At 35.2% G+C, this 22,976-nt stretch overlaps 1 protein-coding gene across 1 annotated transcript; it reads left to right on the top strand.

Moving 5' to 3' along the window:
• Nucleotides 1-15,813: 15,813 nt before the first annotated feature.
• LOC110636797 (disease resistance protein RPV1) lies at nucleotides 15,814-21,834 on the top strand. Its single transcript, XM_058138751.1, has 5 exons — nucleotides 15,814-16,435; nucleotides 16,906-17,980; nucleotides 18,627-18,932; nucleotides 20,032-20,781; nucleotides 20,974-21,834. Exons 1-5 carry the CDS (start codon nucleotides 15,951-15,953, stop codon nucleotides 21,499-21,501), a joined length of 3,144 nt encoding a protein of 1,047 aa, XP_057994734.1. The 5' UTR covers nucleotides 15,814-15,950; the 3' UTR covers nucleotides 21,502-21,834.
• Nucleotides 21,835-22,976: the final 1,142 nt, after the last annotated feature.

Consider the following 22,976-nt stretch of genomic DNA (forward strand, 5'->3'; position numbering starts at 1 on the left):
AGTGACTAAATCAAGTTTTTGTGAAGCAAGTATGGAAGGATTTGAGGCTTAATGGCGGTTTCAAAGCTTGAAGACAAGTTTTAATGGAGTTTGCAATGGTGAGGGAGAGAGAAGAATAGGAGGCGGCAACAAGGAAAAAAAAAGATGACTAAATGAATTTTTTTTATTTCTTTTCTTTTGTTTTATTTACTTATGGAAGACCCAAAAATTCCAATTAAGTAAATATATTAAGTATCATTTTTATGGCATCATGCATGAGGTCATGCATGATGTCATCACCTTTTGACTTTTCTATTTTCTTTTTTTTTTCTATTTATTTTTCTATTAGTTCTTTAATTTAATTCTCAATTCCGAAATTTTCTTTTCTCTGATTTTATTTAACAGTTAGGTCAGGAGTCAGCTCTCGGGGTCAACTGACCAAATTGCCCCTCGCCGGTTCATCCCGGTTTGCAAATAATTCAATATTTCTTCTGGCTCCCTAACCTAATTATTTGACTGACTTAACAATTCTTTTTCATGATTTTCTCTTTTCCACTATGTTCGTAATGGTCATAAGGACCGCAACGTCACATTTTAGGGTTCGAAATTTGAGTTTAAAATGGCTTCGCAGTAGTTCCCGAGACGGTCACCCATCGCTGTGACTCTCGGCTCGTTTAACCTCTTATATTCTATTTTTCTTATTTATACTTAACTAATTGGCAATTACTAATTATTTGTATTTATGGCTTCTCTAGTTGTCTTAAGTGTGGTTCTAATCCCCTTAATTGTCCGGACTGACACCGGTCACTAGAACAGTGAAATATACCAGGCTATACAAATAGGGGTGTTACATGAGGGCCCATGGTGGGCGGCACAAGGGAGAGGGAGAGAGAGAAGAAGTGGAGGAAGAAGATGAAGGTGGGTGGGGTTTGTCTTATGTGGCTTATATATTTATATTTTTGTTGTACTTAATTTTTTTTTTTAAATTTGTCATAAGCTTTTTCTTTTCTTTTCCTTTCTTTTCTTTTCTTTTCTTTTCTTTCTCTTCTCATTTTCCTAATTCATTTCATAAATTTTTAATTTGTGTTAGTTATTTTATTCTCTAAATTTTTATTTTAACATTTAGGTTAAAATTCACCTTTGGGAGTGAAATGATCAAAATACCCTTCATGGTGCATATTGGGTTATTTTTACTACTTTTGTACAAATGAATGAATTATCTAAATTTTATTTTCTTAACATTTATTTCTTCAATTTATGCCTCCTCACTATAGTCTAGGTGTAGTTCCAGACATTTTGACTGTCCGAACAGACATTAGTCGTCAGAATTGTAAAATGTACGGACTACCTATGTTGAGGGCGATATAATTCTTCCCCTCTAATAAAAATTTCGTCCTCGAAATTTACCTAATGTGAAGAGCTGAGGGAACTGCTTCCTCATCGTGTCCTCGCTCTCCCATGTCGCTTCTTCTGTGCTGTGGTGTCTCCATATGACTTTCACTAGTGGATCCTCTTGTTTCTGAGTTCTTTTACTTCCCGGGCCAAGATTCTGACTGGTTCTTCTTCATATGTCAAATCAGGTTGCACAATTATCTCTCTGCTGAAATGACATGTGAAGGGTCTGATCTGTATCTCCTGAGCATCGACACATGGAATACACTGTGAATCTTGTCCAGCTCAGGTGGTAAAACTAGCCTATAGGCTACTGGACCCACACGCTCAATGACATCGTATGGACCAATAAACCTAGGGCTCAACTTACTCTTCTTACCAAATCTCAACACTTTCTTCCAAGGTGATATCTTGAGAAACATCTTATCACCAACCTCATACTCTATATCCTTTCTCCTCAGGTCGGCATATGACTTCTGCCTGTCTAAGGCGACTTTCAAATTATCTCTAATGAGTTTCACTTTTTCCTTTGTCTGTCTTACTAAATCTGGGCTCACTATTTTCTCCTCACCCATTTCTGTTTAGCATAGGGGAGTCCTGCATCTCCTCCCATACAATGCCTCATATGGAGCCATTTTTATGCTGGCTTGGTAGCTGTTATTGTATGAAAACTCTACCAAAGGAAGGTATTTCTCCTAACTTCCTTCAAAATTAATGATGCAGCTTCTTAACATATCCTCCAATACCTGAATCACCCATTCTGACTGTCCATCCATCTGTGGATGAAAAGTCGTACTAAAGTGTAGTCGAGTGCCTAAAGACTCCTGTAGCCTCTTCCAAAACCTCGAAGTAAATCTCAAGTCTTAGTCAGATATGATTGATGTTGGCACTCCATGTAGCCGGACTATCTCATCTATGTAAATTTCTGCTAATCTCTCCAATGAGTAGTCGGTCCTAACTAGTAGGAAGTGAGCTGACTTCGTCAATCTATCCACAATCACCCATATAGTATCATGCTTCCTCTGTGTCAATGGTAACCCAATCACAAAATCCATAGTGATGCGATCCCATTTCCACTCTGGTATGGATATAGGTTGTAACAACCTTGATGGAACTTGATGCTCAGCCTTAACTTGCTAGCATGTCAAACATCTAGTTACAAAATCACCAATCTCTTTCTTTATTCTGGGCCACCAATAATGTGTTTTCAGGTCTTGGTACATCTTAGTACTTCCTGGGTGCATAGCATGGAAGCTACTGTGAGCTTCTTTCCAGATATTCTTATTCAGTTCCTCATCTTCTGGTACACATATTCTGCCTTTATAATACAGGCACCCATCTCCTTTCAACTCATAGTCAGTCTCCTTCCCCTCTTGAGTTTTGCCCATAACAGTTAGCAACCTTTCATCCTTTTGCTGTGCTTCTTGTATTTGCTGTAACAAGTTTGGCTTCACAAGCAACTCAGCCAAAATTACCCCATCCTGTGTTAAAGACAACCGAGCTTTCAATGCTCTCAAAGCCATCATGGACTTCTTGCTCAATGCGTCAGCTACTACATTTGCCTTTCTCGGATGGTAGTCGATCACACAATCATAATCTTTAAGGAATTCAATCCATCTCCTCTGTTTCAGATTGAGTTCCTTTTGGGTTGGCAAATACTTCAAACTCTTGTGATTCGTATATATGTAACATTTCTTACCATATAGGTAATGCCTCCATATCTTCAATGCAAATATTATTGCCGCCAATTCCAGATCATGAGTTGGGTAGTTCTTTTCATGTGGCCTTAGCTGTCTAGAAGCATAGGCAACTACTTTCCCTTCTTGCATCAGAACACACCCAAGCCCATTAAAGGCATCACTGAAGATCACATAGTCTTTCTCTGACTCTAGTTGTGTCAACACTGGAGCTTCTGTAAGCATAGCCTTCATCTTCTCAAAACTGGTTTGACATTTATCATTCCAGTCAAACTTTGCATTCTTATGCAGTAACTTAGTCAGTGGGGCTGCTATAAGGGAAAATCCCTTAACAACTCTCCTGTGGTACCCAGCTAACCCCAAAAAGCTTCTGACTTCTGTTACATTTCTAGGAGGTTTTCATTCAACTATTGCCTCAATCTTCTATGGATCCACCCTGATCCCATCTACTGATACAATGTGTCCAAGAAAAGATATCTCATCCAACCAGAAGTCACACTTGGATAACTTGGCATACAATCGCTTCTCCCGCAGTGTCTGTAGTACCACTCTCAGGTGCTCATCATGCTCCTCCCGATTCTTAGAATACACCAAGATATAATCTATAAAGACCACAATAAACCAATCTAAGTAAGGATGAAAGATGCGGTTCATTAGGTCCATAAAAGCTGCTGGTACTTTTGTCAGCCCAAATGGCATCACTAAAAACTCATAGTGTCTGTACCGGGTCCTGAAAGCAGTTTTAGGAACATCTGTCTCCTTCACTCTCAACTGGTGATAGCCTGATCTGAGGTCTGTCTTGGAGAATACTCCAGCTCCTCTCAACTGATCAAACAAATCATCTACTCAAGGTAAAGGGTATTTATTTTTCACGGTCACCTTATTCAGCTACCGGTAGTCTATACAAAGCCGAAGTGTACCATCATTCTTCTTCACAAATAGCACCGGTGCTCCCCAGGGTGACACACTAGGGCGTATGAAACCCTTTTCTAATAGCTCTTGTAACTGAACTTTCAACTCTCTCAGTTCAGTGGGTGCCATCCTATATGGAGCAATGGAGACTGGTGCAGTGCCCAGCATAACCTTTATAGCAAACTCCACCTCTCGATCAGGTGGCAAACCCGGCAACTGTTCCGAAAACACATTCGGGAATTCACATACTGTGGGGATCTCCTGCATGTTTGGGCTAATCTTCCTGGTGTCAAACACATGTGCTAAGTAAGCCTCACAGCCCTTTCTCATCAATCTCCTAGCTACCGTGGCTAATATAATAGTGGAATGGCAACCCATTCCTTCACCCACAACTGTAATCTCATCACCATCAACTGTCTGCAATGAAATCCTCTTCAGCCAATAATCTACCATTTCCCGGTGATGTGATAACCAATCCATTCCCAATATCACATCGAACTCATGGAATGGTAGCTCAATCAAGTCAGCTGAAAACTCATACCCTTGTATTTTCAGAGAACAACCCTTGTAGACCTTTTTCACCATGACACTATGGCCTAAAGGGTTTGTAACTTGTATGTTCTCCTCTAACTCCTCTATCTGTATGCCTCTATCAATTGGCGGCACAATGCACACATATGAATGTGTGGAGCCAAGATCAATCAATGCACATACTAACATATCACAAAGAGAAAATGTACCTCTAATGACATCAGCTGGATCTGGCTCATCTCGAGCTCTCATAGCATAGGCACGAGGTGCTACTCGAGTCTCCTGCCTCTGAACTGTCTCTGCAGTAGGCTTTTGTGATGTACCAGCTATGTCAGGCCTTGCAGGTCTTCTAACCCTCCGTGCTGCAGGGTAGGTCTCTCTGTCTGGGGTAGAGCAGTAGGAACATTAGTACTCCTTTGTGGATAATCCTTTAGGAAGTGATCCGTAGACCCACATCTGAAGCATCCACCAGTCAATAATCTGCACTCTCCTTTGTGGGGCCTCCCACAATGTGTACAAGCTGGTGGTGGGGCTGATCCCCGTGTAGTTGCACCAGGTGAACTACCCACTGATGCACCAGACTGTCCTCCTCCTTGTAACACCCCTATTTGTATAGCCTGGTAAATTATACTGTTCCGGTGACCGGTGTCGGTCCGAACAATTAAGAGAATTAGAACCACATCTAAGACAACTAGAGAAGCCCTGAACACAAATAATTAGTAATTGTCAATTAATTAAGTATAAATAAGAAAAACAGTACACAAGAAGTTAAATGAGCCGAGAGTCACAGCGATGGGTGACCTTCTCGGGAAAGACTGCGAGGTTGATTTAAACTCGAATTTCGAACCGTAAAATATGACGCCGCGGTCCTTAGGACTATTGCGAACACAGTGGAAAAGAGAAAATCACGAAAAAGAATTGTTAAGTAGGTCAAATAATTAGGTAAGGAATTCGGAAGAAATACTGAATTATTTGCAAACCGGATCAAACCGGTGAGGGGCAATTTGGTTAATTCACCCCTAGAGCTGACTCCTGACCTAACTCTCTAATAAAATATGAGAAATAAAAATTTTAAAATATAGATTTAAATTAAAGAAGTGTGAAGAAAACAAAAGAAAAAGAAAAGAAAATGAAAATGGAATTATGACATCACCCAAGATGACATCATGCATGACCATAAAAATAATTTCCAATTAATTATATTTTGACCAAGTCAAATAAGAGATAAGAATCAAAAAAATTTAAAAGAAATGAAATTGGTCTTCTCTTCTTCATTGTTTCCCGTAACTCCCTCTCTCTTGTTTTTCTCTTCCTTCATCTTCCACCATTGTTAAAAAATAAAAAGCTTAAATTTCTTTGGTTCCCTTTCATAAATCCCCCAAATCCCAATACTAAATTTCACCCTTAGACCTAGATAAACTCTTTGGGAGCAAGAAGGAAGAGAAAAAAATTAGAGAATTGAAAAGCTCCATATGAGGTAAATCTCTCTCCTAACTTAAATTGATTTATGTTTATAGAATTAACATTGAACAAGTGAAAATAACTTAGAAATTGTGTAAAATCAAAAAGAAAACATAGCTGAGGGACCAAACAGAAATTTTGACCAGCCATGGTACTTTGAAGTTTTGATATGTTCAATTTAAATTAGATATGAATTTGAAATTGATTAAGGTTGAATATGAGATTAGTGTAGTGAATTGGGTATGAATTAGTCAATTGCATGAATTAGGGTTTTGGCACCTAGGGTTTGGAAGATAAAATTTTGAGAATTGGTCAAATGGTGTGTTTGACCTGAAAAATGGTCATGTATGACCAATTGTGGTGTGTTGGAAGTGTTGGAACCAAATGAAAATTCGGATTGGATATGGTCATTCTGCAGGCAGCATGACCAAGGTCTATTTCAAGGACCAAAATTGAAAATTTACCAACCCAATTGGTGTGAGGCCAATTGGGAATAAAACTAGACACAAAATGACACATTTTTTATTCAGGGATCATGCCCAGAAAGTGACCATAGCATAGTGAACAAATTGTCCAAATCCAAAATTGGCAAACTGACCTGTACAAAAATGACAAAATGAACAGTGTTTATTCATTTGGCCATAACTTGGGCTAGGCAGGTCCAAATGACCTGATTTTTATGGCATTAGAAAGGTATGACATAGTACTACAACTTTTATGAAGAACACAAATCCAAATTATGTCCTTAACTAAGTCATTTAGCCGCCCAAAATTAGTGACCTAAAACTGCCATAACCAGAATTTGCCCAGAAAATCTGGGTTAGACCAATCTGGCCAGCCATGTTTAAATGGCTATAACTTGAGCTAAAAAACTCCAAATATAGTGATTCAAAAAGGAAAATAAATTTAAAACAATAAGGAACAATTTCTATGAAGAAATCTTAGCCAAATTCCAACAGCAACTAGACCAATGAAACAATGTAATGCAGGGTACCAAAACTGAAAAATTGAGTTTTAACTTAGGAGACCTAAAAATTGAAATGACAAACTAAACCAAGAAATTAGGCACCCAAAATGTGGTATGTGGGTGTAATTGGAATTCACATGCCTATTAAGCATTAGAAAGTCAACAATTTGACTGGAATAGTTCCATGAATAGTAATCCCAAAATGCAAAGTTTAGAAAATGCCAATTTAGGCCTATGTAGAGATACAATTAAATAAGTATGAAATAAATTATTAGATTTATTATGAGATAAGATATTGAAACACTATAAATTGCATGTTTCAGTTGAAAAAGACCTGGAAAAGGATAGGGCAAACTGAGTCAAGGCCTAGAGGCGACTCACACCAGGTTTGTGCACAATAAACCTTAATTTATCGTTTTCTCATAGAAAATTTGTTTAGATATGCATTGTGAAATTATTGTGTTAATTATGGGTTTTGAGAACTATTGTGTTGCCACTTTGTGAATGGAAATTTGACTTTGGAAATTGATGGTGTTTTGCATAAAATATTTGAATAACTTGATTTTAATTGTTTTTAATTCACACTTGGCATGGCAATATTAATATGTTCCTCCTCCACTTGTGGGGTTGAGTTTGATATTTGATTACTTTCCTACCTCTCTAGCTTCCCAGTCTGAGGGGTGAGTTTGGATGAGTACTTATTAGCTAGCTAGCCACCTCGCTCATTGATTTCGATTACTGGGGTGAGTTTACCTTGTCGTGATGTACACACGGCATGTTCGGAAATTTTTTGTTATGGCCTAAGTTGTGTTATTGATTGGCAACATTGTGTTTATTAAATTGTTGATCAAATTTGTGTTATATTAAGCTTTGAAAATTATGAAATATTTAAATTGTGAATTGTTATAAAGGTGATTTAAAGAAAAAAAATTGTGAAATGCGATTATGAAATTTTTGAATTATGATTTGTTCATAAATGTCTTATATTATGCATTTTATACTTTATTGTGCACCACTGAGTATTTTTATACTCAGCGATAGCTTTAACTTGCTGTCGCAGATAGAGAAAAGGACATAGCAACAGAGTGAGCTGCTCTAGTCAGAGAGGAGAACAGTTGAAGAATTTTTGTACGGGTATTTGTCTATACCCTGGTAGTTTAGTTTGATGTAAATATGATAGTATGCATATGTATCTCTGTAGTTTGAGCAATTGTACAGATAAATTTATAATAATATTATTTTGGATTTTCTTTCTGTTTATTAAGATTGTGTATGTAAAATTAATTTTAATGCTATGTTTATGAATGGAATTATTTTAACAATATTTTGAAAAGTGAATTTTGATTTGAATTGTGGTTGACTGTATTGTTTTGGGATATTATTGGAGATTGGGACTGTGAAATGAAATTATTGAAAGTGTTTTCACAGGTTTTGAAGAACTGTTTTTCCCAAATATAGATGGCATTCTACCGAAATTTTTCTAAAATTTGCGAATAAATAAAAAGGGATAAAAATTTTAACTAGTTTTTAAACTCTAATTAAATGTTTTTAATACCTATTAGAAAATGCTCATCACTTCTAAAAAGTAAGAAAATTGTTTTAAAATCCCTTATAGTATATTTAATGGGTTACCGATAGGCGAAGTACGGTAATTCATTAGATGTACTACGGGATCATGTTATATCTTACTGAGGGGTAGGGTGTGACACTCCTCTCCTTGGAGCAAACTGAGATTTCTACCTCTTGCCCCGACCCTGAGTCTGATCCTGTGACTCCTTGGGCCTCTTACTACCCGTGGCTGCTGAACCAGACTGACTAGATCTAGAGCCTCTCTTACGCTGCCTGTCCCTCCTGGACTGCTCCTCATCTCTAACTCTCTCCACATCCAGGGCTGATGCTATCAACTGGGAGAAGTCTGTGAAGTGATGGGATGTCACTATTAACCTGATGTTGTCATTCAGCCCGTCCTCAAATCTTCTGCATTTAGCAGTTTCTATGGGCATCAACTCCGATACATATTCGCTAAGTCTCTCGAATTCCCGCTCATATTCAGAGACTGTAAGCTGCCTCTGCCTCAGTGCCATGAATTCTCTCCTTCTGGCCTCTAAGTACATATGGTTGATGTATTTCTTTCTGAATTTGGCTAGAAAGAACTCCCATGTGATCTGTGCAGGTTGTACTGCTCTCGATACTGTCACCCACCATCTATAAGCATCCTCTTGTAGTAATGACAAAGAGCACTCCAACTGCTACTCTGGGGTGCAGTGGAGCTGCTACAAGACCCTCTCTATCCTTTCCAGCCAATACTCTGCTGCGGCTAGATCATCATCCCTCTTACCCCTAAAGTCAACTGCCCCATACTTTCATAGTCTCTCTAGTGGGGATTTGTGTATAGGTTGCGGCTGTGGGGGTTGTGGTGGCTGTTGCTGTGGGGGTGGAGGTGGCTGTGGCTGAGGAATAGCTCTGATGACCTGACGGAGCAACTGTGTCATCTGTTCATAGAAGGCCTGCTGTACCCTACTCATAGTACCTTGGGATGACTCCGCTCTACTACTACTTCGCCCCCTCCTAGGAGCAGGTGCGGGTGCGTGACTCTCTACCTCCTCCTCTATCGGTCCTGGAAGTCCGTGCTCTGAAGGATCAGATGCCATCGATCCTATAAAACAGACAAATAACAGATCTGCATTAGTGTCACCTCGACTCTATTTAAAGGCCCATGCATGTGATGTACTCTATCTATTTCTAACTATTTAGGTCTAGGATAGCCTAAACCTCTGCTCTGATATCACTAAATGTGACGCCCCTTACCCGTTTATTGTATAGCTGAGTAAGAAGTGCCACATTCGGTGTCGAAGTACCCTATCATGCCTTATCATATCCATTGTAAATTTTAACATCATTTAAAACAGGTAATTCACATGTAGAATTTTTTTTTTATATAACTTATTTCTGTGGAGACTCGGACAAAGCCTCCTCTGTTTTATTAGCGTCTGGCGGGTTCCACTAATCACCTGTTAATATTTTCATATTCATTTCTCATATTTTCATATCATATTGTATTATATCATATCATTTACAATATTTATAAGATCTCAAAATAAAGTATCATCTATTGCATTCATATGGAAATTCATAGATAATAAATTACAAGTTTTCATTTTAATCTCAAAGTTTAATTATAAGTTTAAAATGGAACACATCATAACTAGTAATTACATTATGATTAGACATAATGAACCAAAATACTAGTCTATACATGGGCCCTACCAAAATACAAAAAGACTGGTGAGGTAACTCTAGACGGTGTCAGATCTGGTCAGAGCTTTGTCAGGGCAATACTGCGGCGGCTGCTGGGACTGATCTTTAGTACCTACGCGATGGAAAACCAACGCGCTAAGCATAACGCTTAGTGTTGCATAATTTATAATGACAATAATTAAACAATTGAGTTAATAGTTGCAAATCATAATTTCTGGGTCTTTTACAATTTTATTGCACTTTGGAAACCATTAACATTATCAAGATCTTTTATGTTTACTTATTGTAATTTAAGTCTTAATTAATTTTTATCAGTGTCCAAAAAACCTATAACAAATTATAAAAGCTGGATGCACGGGAGTATACTGATTAGACAACCATATGTCTATCCAGTATACGTCGGTCATGTCAGGCATGAAGCCTGCGGGTAGGCATTTAAGCCAGATATAATATTAGGCACAGTGGCCAACGGGCAGGCATGAGGCCTGTAGAACAATCATATTAGATGGATTTTATCTGTTAATGATTATTCTTAAGGGCAGTACTGCTATTTGTAGTCCCTAATTGGTATACCAATTGATCCAAACTAAATAAACAAGTCTAGGTAACCTATGGGCAATCAAACATTATCACTTATTTATTAGAAATATTTATGTCACTTTATAGTGGGAAAATAGGTCCCACATACCTCTTTCATGTGATTTAGTGTTTAATGGCTTGTTAGGGTTGATTTCCTACCCAAGATAATTTATCTCATGAACCTTTCTTTAGGTTCAATTTTTATGTCTCACTTTTACCTATCCATTTGATTAGTTTGTAGCCACTATTTGGCCACACTTCCTTCATGGAAGTTGTTCCCCTATGTCTTATATTTATTTTTCCCTTTGGAATCATGTCAATTTGATTTTTAGAACTCAAGTTATGGTCAGATAACCATAACTGACTCATATCCAGATTCTGGTTCCTTAAGTAGATAGTTTTTACACTTAGAGTTTACCTAATTAATGGAACATGTTGTAGTCACTTTTAGGCATAGTGTTCTTCATAAAACTTGTTGTCCTATGTCTTATTATCATTGAGAAATTTGCGTCACATTTTTTCAAGTTTTTTAGAATTATTTATAGTCAAATCACTGACCTGGGCTCCTGTACCCCGTTCCAACAGGTGTTCAGTTCAGGTCAGTGACTGCAGGTCAAATTTCAAGGTTCTTAAATTCATAATTTGAGATAGGTTTCTAGAACAAAGTTGTAGCTCTGTCTCTAAGGTTTCTAGAAAGGTATGGCTCATCTTAATTGAATTTTCGTAGAGGGAGATATGACCAAAAGACTGGTCTAGGGTCAAGTGAAGTTTGATCAGATTCCAGGTTTTGGTGGGGTGACTTGTTCTATCTATTTGACCTAGTTCTCTTGATTTTCGAGTGTTGGTCAAAATATCAATTTTTTATGTCTGTGTCTTGTGGACATTTTGCCACTGATTTCATCATATTTGAGTTCTTGTAGACCAAGTTATGGCCATTTTGCCAAAACTGGTCGGGTAAGTTCATGTTCAGCAGTTTTTGGACATCAAGGTTCTAGACAGATTTGTATCTCAATTTGGGGCAGCAATTAGGTTAGGTTCTAGGCATTTCTGGATTCAGTGGTCTTCATGAAAATTGTAGCCCTATATCTAAGCTTTCCAATGATATCAAATTCAGGTCATTTGGACCAGTATAGAGAGAGTTATGACCAAATGAATACGTATTGTTCATTTGGTCATTTTCTGGGTTTCAGTGTTTGGTCATTCTTGGGCAGAGAATTGGTCATGATTTTGAAAAAATTTGGGCATCGTGTCTACATGAAAAATGGGCTATTTTGAGTCTATTTTCACCTCCAATTGGCCTCATACCAATTGGAGCCACACATTTTCAGTTATGGGTTAATAAACCCACTGGACTCATTGAGTCCAAACTTGCAAAAAATTGAACACTCCCAATATCTCAATTCCTTCAACTTCTTACTTCAATTTGCATGTAATACACTTCTATAAGCATCAATCTCAACTTAATAGGTCAATTTCAATATTTTACACAAAGTCTTCAATATTTACACAAACCCTAGTTTTCAAAGATTTAAATTTACACAAACACTACACAATCAAGCTCCCAAATATTTCAACTCATTACACATTCTCATGGAACCATTTTTCATCACTTAAAAGCAACAAATTTCAAGTTCCATGGCTGCCAAAAATTCAAGGGTTCTTTCCTCAAGATTTTCTTTTTGTTTTCATGATATTTATGCTTGGCTAAACATGCTTTTCATGTTTAATAAAGAGAAAAAGAGGGATTAGTGCACTAACCTTACTTGAGCTTCCCTAACTTCAATTTTCTTGCTTCCAATAGGTGTCTATAGCTTCCTCAGGGTGTGGAGAGTACTTTTTATAAAGGGTGCTATGGGTTTTAGTGGGTGGAAGCTTGGAAAATCAAGCTTGGAAGCTTGACAACAATGGAGGACTTGAGGGGCCAAGGTGGGAGGCACAAGGGAGAGGGAGAGAGAGAAGAAGTGGAGGAAGAAGATGAAGGTGGGTGAGGTTTGTCTTATGCGGCTTATATATTTATATTTTTGTTGTACTTATTTTTTTTTAAAAATTTGTCATAAGCTTTTTCTTTTCTTTTCCTTTTTTCTTTTCTTTTCTTTCTCTTCTCATTTTCCTAATTCATTTCATAAATTTTTAATTTGTGTTAATTATTTTATTCTCTAAATTTTTATTTCAACATTTAGGTCAAAATTCATCTTTGGGGGTGAAATGACCAAAATACCCTTCATGTTGCATATCGGGTTATTTTTACTACTTTTGTACAAATGAATGAATTCTCTAAATTTTATTTTCTTAACATTTATTTCTTCAATTTATGCCTCCTCACTATAGTCTAGGTGTAGTTCCAAACATTTTGATGGTCCGAACAGACATTAGTCATCTGAACAGTAAAATGTACGGACTACCTATGTTGAGGGCGTTACACCTGAGAGAAAAGAAAAGAAATAAAACAAATCAAATAAAATTAGATAATAAATATTATTGCCTAAATCAGCTAAATTGCCTATCGCTAGATATTACTAAAGCCAAATCCCCGACAACAGCGCCAAAAACTTATGTCGCTGGTTTTTCAACCACCGCAAGTGCACGAATCGCTAATAAGTAATAAAATGATGAGTAGAGTATCGTTTTCATAAGGAATTTGATTAGTAAGTACTAATCTACACAGTAATTTTGACTGTCTAGGCTATCGAATACTTAGGGAATGAAGTTTGTTAACCTTAAACACTAGAATGGTAAACTTAAAACAAAATAATGTATTTAAAACAATTCTGAAATTAATATTTCACACTTGAATCTTACTAGGGATGTTACCTCGTTTATTTACTGGATTGAGGATCATTTGCCTTGATGGAAATCAGTCCTAAGTTATCCTAAGTCCTCTCTCAAGTCACCTAGGGTGTATTCTAATTAACTTAAACCTGACTTTCGTGGCGATCAAATTAATTAAAATCCTTTAAGGTCTTTGACCAATTTTGAAATTCCACAAAGGTATTAGCCTATGTCTAGGTCAGAATTCCTTGGTTCAAGATCTTGATTTTCTAATATTAATATTTACCTTTTAGTCCTTCAATTAATATCTACAATTAATACTAAGTGGGTACCAGCACATAGCATGCATTAAGATCACAAAAAATTAAATTAAGGAACAAATCTCAAATCTAATAAATAAAACTCAGTATTCATCCATAATAATAATTACAAGTATTACTCTCCTAATTCCAGAATAAAAAAACTACTCACTCATGAGTTCAGCAAACATCATGATAAAAAGGCAAAGACAGTAAAAAGAAATCATATAGAAGAAATAAAACAATAAAAATCCATTTAAAGAGATGGAATGAAGGAACCGAAGAGAGTTTGCAGCTTTGATCTTATGGAACTTCAGCTGGAAATCTCCTCTTGATACTGATATTCTTCTCCTCAAGACGGCTAGAGAGTGCAGAGTCGCTAGTCTCTTTAAAACTCCTAAAAAAAGGTACTGTCAAAGGATCCCCTTCTTTGGATGTTTTCTTTTTCTATTTATAATAGCTGTTCTAAAGTTAGGTCATTTTGAGTCCCAAAAGCCTTAGGAGTCTGATTTGAATGGGTAAACAAGAGTGGGAATTTGAGTTTGAAAACTGGCAACCGCATGGTACATGGCCCGTGTGTCACTACACGGCTCAGGGCTGTGTAACTTACTAGAGTGGAATTGCAGAGTCTTGCATTGGCACAGAGACTTACACGGGTCTGCGCTGGCTACACGGGCTGTGTACTTTTGTTCTCAGAAAGTTCTTCAAGTTTGTGCTCGGTAGAGACTTACACGGGTCCTTGCAGATTACACGGGTCCAATTACACGACCCGTGTACTTTTGTTTCTTCACTAGCTCTCTAGCTTTTGTCTGGCAGAAGGTTACACGGGTCTGTGGCTTTGCTTACACGGCCCATGTACTTTGTATCAGCAGAAGTTCTGAGTCTTTTGACCTCTCCAAGCTTCCCTTTTGCACTCCTATACTCTGGGGCTTCATCCAAACACCTGAAATGATGCAGAAAATATGGAATTAAAGGCTTGACAATAGAAATTACGAAAACTAATGAAATTAACTACTATGCATGAGATTACTTACCTAAATGCTATGTGATAGTATACAATTGTGCTTAAAAACATCTATACAATTCAAGTATATCAGTTCTGAACTTCAAGTGCCCTCGAGAGGCAATAGCCACTTTAGCTGTCGAAGTAAGGGCTTTTGGTAGTCGAATATGAGAATTTCTAAAATTCGCAATTCGCGTTTTGCTGCCCTAAAGCACTCTAAAACTTGATCATATCAACATTCCCAACACTCATTGAAATTGAGTGACTTTTAATAAAGAAATTGAAGTTGAGTTATTATATTATATTTACCCTTAAAGTTCAGTGACTGCTAGTAAAATTTACCCAAGTGTAATTAGGTAAAGGGTAGTTAAGTAATTTCCTTTATAAAATGATACTAGGTCAACAAGTTGACCAGAAAATCTGCAATAACCAGTTATAGTGATTTTTATAAAATCAAATTAAAGTTCAGTTAGTTTTACAAAATAAAATGATATTTAATAAACTTAATTGGGAAACTTTAAGGTTAACCTGAACTTTAAACTGAACTTTAAGGTTAACCTGTAAACTTGCAATATTTAGTAATAGGGGCTTTAATGATACTTAAATTAAAGTTGAGTGACTTTTAATAAAGAAATCGAAGTTGAGTGATTGTATTGTAATTATCCTTAAAGTTCAGCGACCACTAGTGAAATTTACCCAAGGGTAATTAAGAAAAGGGCAGTTATAGTTAAGTAATTTCCTTTATAAGATAATGCTATGTAAGCAAGTTGATCGGAAAATCTATAATAACGGGTCGCAATGACTTTTATGAAATCAAATTAAAGTTCAGTGAATTTTATGAAAGAATTAAAGTTTAGTGACATTTATAGAACACTCTCCAGAGAGTGAGAGTTAAGTGACCGCCTATGATATTTACCCATAAAAAATAAAGAGCTCACACAAGTTTAGCATTTCTTCTTATTTGTAATAATAGCCTTACCCTTTCCTCTTCCTTCTCTTGCAATTTTTCTAAGCTTTTATTGTCATCTCTTCGTCCATTACTTTCTTTTCTTTTCAACCATACAAAACAGAGCACCATATCCACCATAACCATCTTTGTCCAAATGGTTTCTACTTCATCTTTCACCTTACCCTCTACGACCATCTTTGATGTTTTCCTTAGCTTTAGAGGTCCTGATACCCGAGAAAATTTTACCAGCCATCTTTATAAAGCTTTGGTTTATGAAAATATCAACAATTTCATGGACAAAGATCTTGAAAGAGGAAAAGAGATAGAACCATCCCTCTTAAAAGCGATCGAAGAATCTGAAATTTCAGTGATTGTTTTCTCAAAAGGTTATGCTTCTTCTCCATGGTGTTTGGATGAACTCGTGAAGATTCTTGAGTGCAGGAAAACAATGGGGCGGTTAGTTTTGCCCATTTTCTACCGAGTTGATCCATCTGATATTGAAGCACAGACTGGGATCTTCGGAGATGGATTTCGGGTGAATGAAGAACAGCACAAAGAGAGCATGTACAAGGTGCATAGGTGGAGAAGTGCTTTGAAAGAGGCAGCCTCGATTTCCGGGTGGGATTCGATGGAATACAGGTAAATCTTACGTACCACTTCTTTTTTCCCTGCACTCTGTTTGCACATTCTTTAGGTTGACTTCATAGAGGCTAGTCGATCTACATATGGTGATGTAAGTTGATGTAAGCATTGCGTTTAGGGTAAAAAAAATAATTTTAAAAAATATTATTTTAAAAATTATTTTTTTAGATGCGGGTGATAAAACAATTTGAATAAAAATATATGTTATTATTTTAATATTTTATAGTTAAAATATATTAAATTTAATTTTTAATCAATTTATTTTTCTTCATAGTAGGTCTAATAGCAATGCTAAATATATCCATAATCTTCTATCTAAAATATATTTGCTAGTCTCGTTAATCTAAAGACTTGAGATTAATACTTGTTGATTTATATGCGTAAAGAAGTTTTACTAATCTAAGTTATAATAGTATACAAAAAAAAAAAAGTATTTGACCAGACTATGTGTTCATCCTATATGCCAGGCCTGAATCCACGTTAGTTGAGGTAGTTGCTAAAGCTGTTAAAGAAAATTTAAGCAGATTGTCCCACATGTCCTCAGTTGATTCCGACGGCTTTGTTGGAATTGAATCATCCATTGAACAAATTCAGTCTCTATTATGCACTGAATCAGAAGAAGTTCGCTTTGTAGGAATTTGGGGGATGGGAGGCATTGGCAAATCAACCTGTGCTGAAATTTTATACCATCGCATCTCCTATAAATTTAATGGTTGTTGCTTTCTTGCGAATGTTAGAGAAACGTTAAGGAAAGCTGATTCAATCTCTTTGCTGAAGACCATCCTTTCTAAAGTTCTAGAGGATCGAGATATAGATATTGAAACTCCCAGTGTATTACCTGCTTCAATTGTGCACAAGCTTCGAAGGAAGAAGGTTCTGATAGTTCTTGATGACGTCAATGAGGACAGCCTTGTTGTTAATGGGAATTGGTTTGGTCCTGGAAGTAGGATCATCATGACAAGCAGAGATCTGCAAGTGTTTAAGACCAAAGTTGATGAACGATATATACATGAGGTTCTACAATTATCTCACTATGATGCTCTTCAGTTACTCAGTTTGAATGCTTTCAAGCAAAAACTTCCCCCTTTAGATTATATGGAATTGTCTGAAAGGGTGCTACAATATGCTCAAGGTCTTCCATTAGCGCTCAAAGTTTTAGGTTCTCATCTATATAAAAGGTCTCAGAAAGAATGGAAAAGTGCATTGAATAAACTAAAACAATTTCCTGACTCAAATATTCAGAAAATATTGAAAATAAGCTATGATGAATTGGAAAAAAGTGAGAAGGATATATTTCTAGATATTGCATGTTTCTTAAAAGGTAAAAACAAAGATCAGGTGGAAAATTTTTTAGTTGATTGTTATGATCTTGCTGTAAATTGGGGAATTATTCGTTTGGCAGATAAGTGTCTGATAACCATTGTGCATAATAAACTAGAAATGCATGATTTGATACAAGAAATGGGTCGAAATATTGCTCGACAAGAAGGTAGCAGATTACTGAATGCTAAAGACATTGGGCATTTGTTGACGACAAATAAGGTAAACCGTGAATTTTAATTTTATTTTTTCCTTTTTTTTTTTTATCATATATATGAGAGTTGTTTGGACAACACATAGAAACCAATATAGTATACATCTAGCCATGTTATTTATAAAAGTTTTATTAGGCTGAGATATTATTTAATGTATAAAATCTATAATAAAAAAATAAAAATATTATCCAATAAAGAATGGAACTCATATTTACAATTTATTTTATTAAATTAACCAATAAAATTTGCTATATAAGTTTCTATTTATACATAGAGTATATAATTTAATAGTTTATATATGATAAAAACATATATGATAAAAACATACCTCAAAATTTTATTAATATTTTCAAAACACACACACATATATATATATATATATATCCAGTTTTACCACATTGAATTAAACCTTAAAGTAATATTAAATTATTTTTCTAATGGTACGTCAATTAAAAATTATTAAATAATTATGAAACCTCAAGCTAACTTTATATATAGATTAAACCACATTGTTTTTTAAAAACATAAATTGTGAATATCACTTTGAAAATATTAAAAAACAATGTCTCTAATAAATGAAACTTTAATTTTCATATTATTATTATTATTATATACTTTTAATATTAATATTTGTGGTTTACTCTTATTGTTAGGGAAAGAGCAGAGTCAAAGGCATATCTTTTAATATTTCTAAAATGGGAAAGATGCACTTAGATCAGGCAGCCTTCTCAGGAATGGACAATTTAAAATACCTCAAAGTTTACAGGTCTTGGGGTAATTATGAGGACGCATACTTCATACTTGACTCAAATTATCTGCGGTATCTTCCAAACGAGTTGAGGTTACTTTATTGGGAAGAATATCCTTGCGAGCTTTTGCCATCAACCTATGTCGCGGAGAACCTTGTTGAGCTTAATTTGCCGAGTAGTAAAATTAAACGGCTTTGGAGTGGAGATCAGGTATGAAAAGTTCTACCATTCTCAAACTTATACTAATATATTCAAGGAAAACTTATTATTTAGTATCTAAATTATAATAAAATTAATAATTTTATTTTCATATTTTAAAAAATATATTGATTAGTTCTTAAGTTTTGATTTCTTCATATACTTTTTCCTCTTTATCTATTTTTCTCAACTTTTGTAATTAATGATAATCACTTTCATTCCTGAATTTTGCCATTATAAACATTTTCGTTCCTTGTCATTATTAATACTTTTGTACTTCATTGACAGCTTTTTAGTCACTTGACTAATTGTTAAATTGATAAAAGTAAATAGATAGGCCAAATAATTAACAGAATGAAATGTGACAATCTAAATCATGTATTTTTTATAATATGAGGATTAAATAATTAATTTTAAAGTAAATTACTATTAGGTTCTTATAGTTTATCAAAATTATTTACTTATTCTTTTTTTTAAACTCAATTAAAATGCCCCTATATTTTGTAAAATCAAACTATTTCATCCTGTTAAATTTCTATTAAGGAAAATGTTAACCAACTTATTTCAGCTTTAGTAAGAGAATCTAAGTACTGTAAATAGTTAAAATATAGGGATAAACAATATAAATATTTAAGGATAAAACAAGTGAACTAATATTTTCTGTACATGTAAAAAGACCAAAGAGTTTAAGTTTATAAAATATAAGGATGTTTTAATTGAATTTTTAAAAAAATGGGGATTAATTAGTTAATTTTGAAAACTATGAAAACTGAATAATAATTTTTCTTTAATTATGTACAACTTAGGAGTAATTTAAATATAGGAAAATTACTATTTAAAAAATGGGGATTAATTAGTTAATTTTGAAAACTATGAAAACTGAATAATAATTTTTCTTTAATTTTAAAGGATTAAATAGTAATTTTCCTATATTTAAATTACTCCTAAGTTGTACATAATTAAAAAAATATTTTAAAAATATATATTTAAATAATATAAATTGCAGGGAATATCTAAATTATTTTTTGTTATAAGATTTGAATTTTTTAACTATTAGACCTTGTAATTTAAAATATGAATAAAACTAATTTAACATTGTCACCGTGTGCAGTTCCCTAAAAAGTTGAAATATCTCGATCTTTTTAGATGTGAACAATTGATTGAACTCCCAAATCTATCATCGGCTACAAATATCAAGAGCATAAATCTTGTAAGCTGTAAGAGTTTGATTGAGATTCCCCTGTCGATTCAGCATGCCCGCAGTCTCACTTCTCTCGATCTTGATGGCTGTAAAAATCTGAAGAGTGTTCCAAGCCTCACTCAACTAGAATATCTTGAGTATCTTAGTCTCTGTTGGTGCTCAAATTTAAAAAAGGTTCCAGAGATTCCAAGGGGCATGAAAGAGGTATACTTAAATGAGTCTGGAATAGAAGAATTGCCCTCATCAATGGAATGTCTCTATTCTCTTGTTCAGTTGGGCGTGGGGGAATGTGACCGGCTAAAGAGCCTCCCAGGCAGCATTCGTGAGTTGAAATGCCTTCGATGGCTTGACCTTAGTGGCTGCTTTGAACTTGTGGAAATTCCCGATGACCTTGTCTTTTTATCATCATTAGAAAAGTTGAATCTAGACAACTGCAAAAGACTTCAAGGTTTGCCTGAGCTTCCATGTCGATTAGAGACGCTCCGAGCAGGAAATTGTACATTGATGAAAACAACAGCATCAACTTCATATATTAATATACCCAAAGATTCAGGGAGAAAAAACTATGAATTCAACTATAGTAATTGCGTAAATTTGGACCAGAATGCAAGTTGCAACATTATAGGAGATGCACGACTAAGGATTGAACAAATTGCCACTGTAAGCTTCTTACTTTTTTTTGTCTTTTTTTTTTTTTTTTCAAATCAACTAACATGACACTGCACTCTCCTGAAGATGATTATAGTACCACTAAGCCAATGCGGTTTCTTACTGCCTTTCTCACCTGCTTCTCTCAGTTAATTTTTCTCACTTTCACATTAAAACCTAATTTTCTGATCATCTTTCACGCAGACTTTCAAGGAGAGGGCGGAACATTTTTGTAATGGAGTTGAATTTTTTGTTGGTTTACCAGGAAGAGAAATTCCAAAGTGGTTCAGCTGTGAAAGCCCAGGATCTTCAATAGACACCACGTTCCCTTTTGGTTGCTTTAATGCCATGTTCCTGGGATTTGCCTTTTCTGCTGTTCTGAGTTTCGAGGTTCCTGTTATCGTTACAAAGATATTATTGAATTGTAAATGCAATTTCAAAAATGTTAAAGGTGGCGACAGGGATTTCTCCATTATTGAATATTTGCCTCCCGTGACCGTCCTTGAATCAGATCACCTGTTCCTTTGGTACAATCACTACCCCTGTTCAGATGATCTATATAATGAGCTTGTACAAAACTGTTACAATGTCAACGAGGCCTCATTTACGTTCACAGCAGAGTTGTTGAACTACAATTTTGATCTGCTCGAGTGCGAGAAATACAAATTAAAGATGAAAAGTTGTGGAGTCAAGCTGATATATGCCAAAGGAACTGAACAAATGCAATCCTAGCAGATTCCAAACAAATCTCTGCTTGCAGTGTGGAGCAACCAATCCAAACTTTGAAGAATCAGAGTTTGAAACCAACTGTTTTGCTGATGGCAAATCTGATTACGAGGAAAAGGAACCACTTTCTTAATGTTTACTCTTCAAATGCTGAAGATGGTTGTGACTGCGACGAAACTATGCTTCCTTTCTGCCACTACTTGTGGACAACCTGAGTTTGAATGCTTAATGGATTCCAGCTCTCTTGTCGTTGATTCATTTTTATCCATTTCGAAGGCAACACCAAACTGTCAGTCAACTCCCAGATTTTTTTTAATATATACTGAATTTTTTTAGCAATTTTTCTTTAATGTCTAATTATCGATTAAGAATAAATGCCGCGCATGCATGGTTGTTTGGAAGTAATAGTCCAACCTTGATGGAACGAGTAATTTTTACCTAGGGGTATATACAACGAGCTAATCACTGGTTATCATTTTAATTAAAATCATGTTAGATCTCTTATAAAAATATATAGATATGATTTTCTATTGGTCAAGTGTTTGTACACCTTGATATAGGTAAGAAATTCTCATGGAACAAGTATAAATTATACACATAATTTATATAATTTTTGAATATGTTATTTATATAATTTATGGATTATTGGATTAAAAAAGCAATTTTTTCTAAAAAATTTCAGTGAATAAAATTTCAATTTTTATGAATTATAACCCTCCTAAAAAGTAATTATATGGATAAATAAAAATTACTCTATAAATTTTATTTTGGAAGACTATAAATCTTTCTTAGAGCTTACATAGGTCAAAAAATAGAAAATCCTTTATAAGCTGAAAAATAGAAAATCCTGACTGTCGCAAGGTATTTTGCGGTCGCCTGGACGAACCCTCACTGAAGTGGGAAAGAGTGAGGAGTCACCACTTTGATTTTGAGGGAAATCAAAGAAAACCATTTGTGAAATGCAAATTAAAATGAAACCACTTTAAATACAGAGATTCTAGGTTCGGGGTCCATAAACGGGTGGGGAAGGTGTTAGGCACCCCACCTCGTCCCTCAATGAGGGTGAGCAGATTTAACCTTACATTTTATAAATTAGAGTTGGTAGTTAGGAGGGTTCGAAGGGAAATGTTAACCCTTTTGAGAAAAGGGGAAATATTTGATTTTTCACTAATTCGGATTACCCAGATACACAAGTAAATGAGACGACCTTAGTGAACCGATGTCGTGTAACGATTTTGGATTATTTTGTTGGAATTTGATTTGAGATCGGATAAGAACTCTCCTCCGATCTCTTTAAATATTTATTGAAATTTTAATTGAGAATCGGATAAGAACTCTCCTCCGATCTCTTCTTTTTTTTTTAAAATATTTATGGAAATTTTAGATTGAGAAACGGATAATAACTCTCCTCAGATCCCTTTTAAATATTTATTAAAATTTTAATTGAGAATCGGATAAGAACTCTCCTCCGATCTCTTTTA

Source organism: Hevea brasiliensis, chromosome 16, assembly GCF_030052815.1.
Source record: "Hevea brasiliensis isolate MT/VB/25A 57/8 chromosome 16, ASM3005281v1, whole genome shotgun sequence".
Lineage (NCBI taxonomy): Eukaryota > Viridiplantae > Streptophyta > Magnoliopsida > Malpighiales > Euphorbiaceae > Hevea > Hevea brasiliensis.

What these genes read in the sequence shown, in the direction of transcription:
- LOC110636797 (XM_058138751.1), top strand. Translation starts at nt 15,951, where the DNA reads ATGGTTTCTACTTCATCTTTCACCTTACCCTCTACGACCATCTTTGAT. An exon ending in TGGGATTCGATGGAATACAG is followed by an intron (nt 16,436 to 16,905) that starts GTAAATCTTACG and finishes CCTATATGCCAG; the next exon opens with GCCTGAATCCACGTTAGTTG. An exon ending in ATTTGTTGACGACAAATAAG is followed by an intron (nt 17,981 to 18,626) that starts GTAAACCGTGAA and finishes TCTTATTGTTAG; the next exon opens with GGAAAGAGCAGAGTCAAAGG.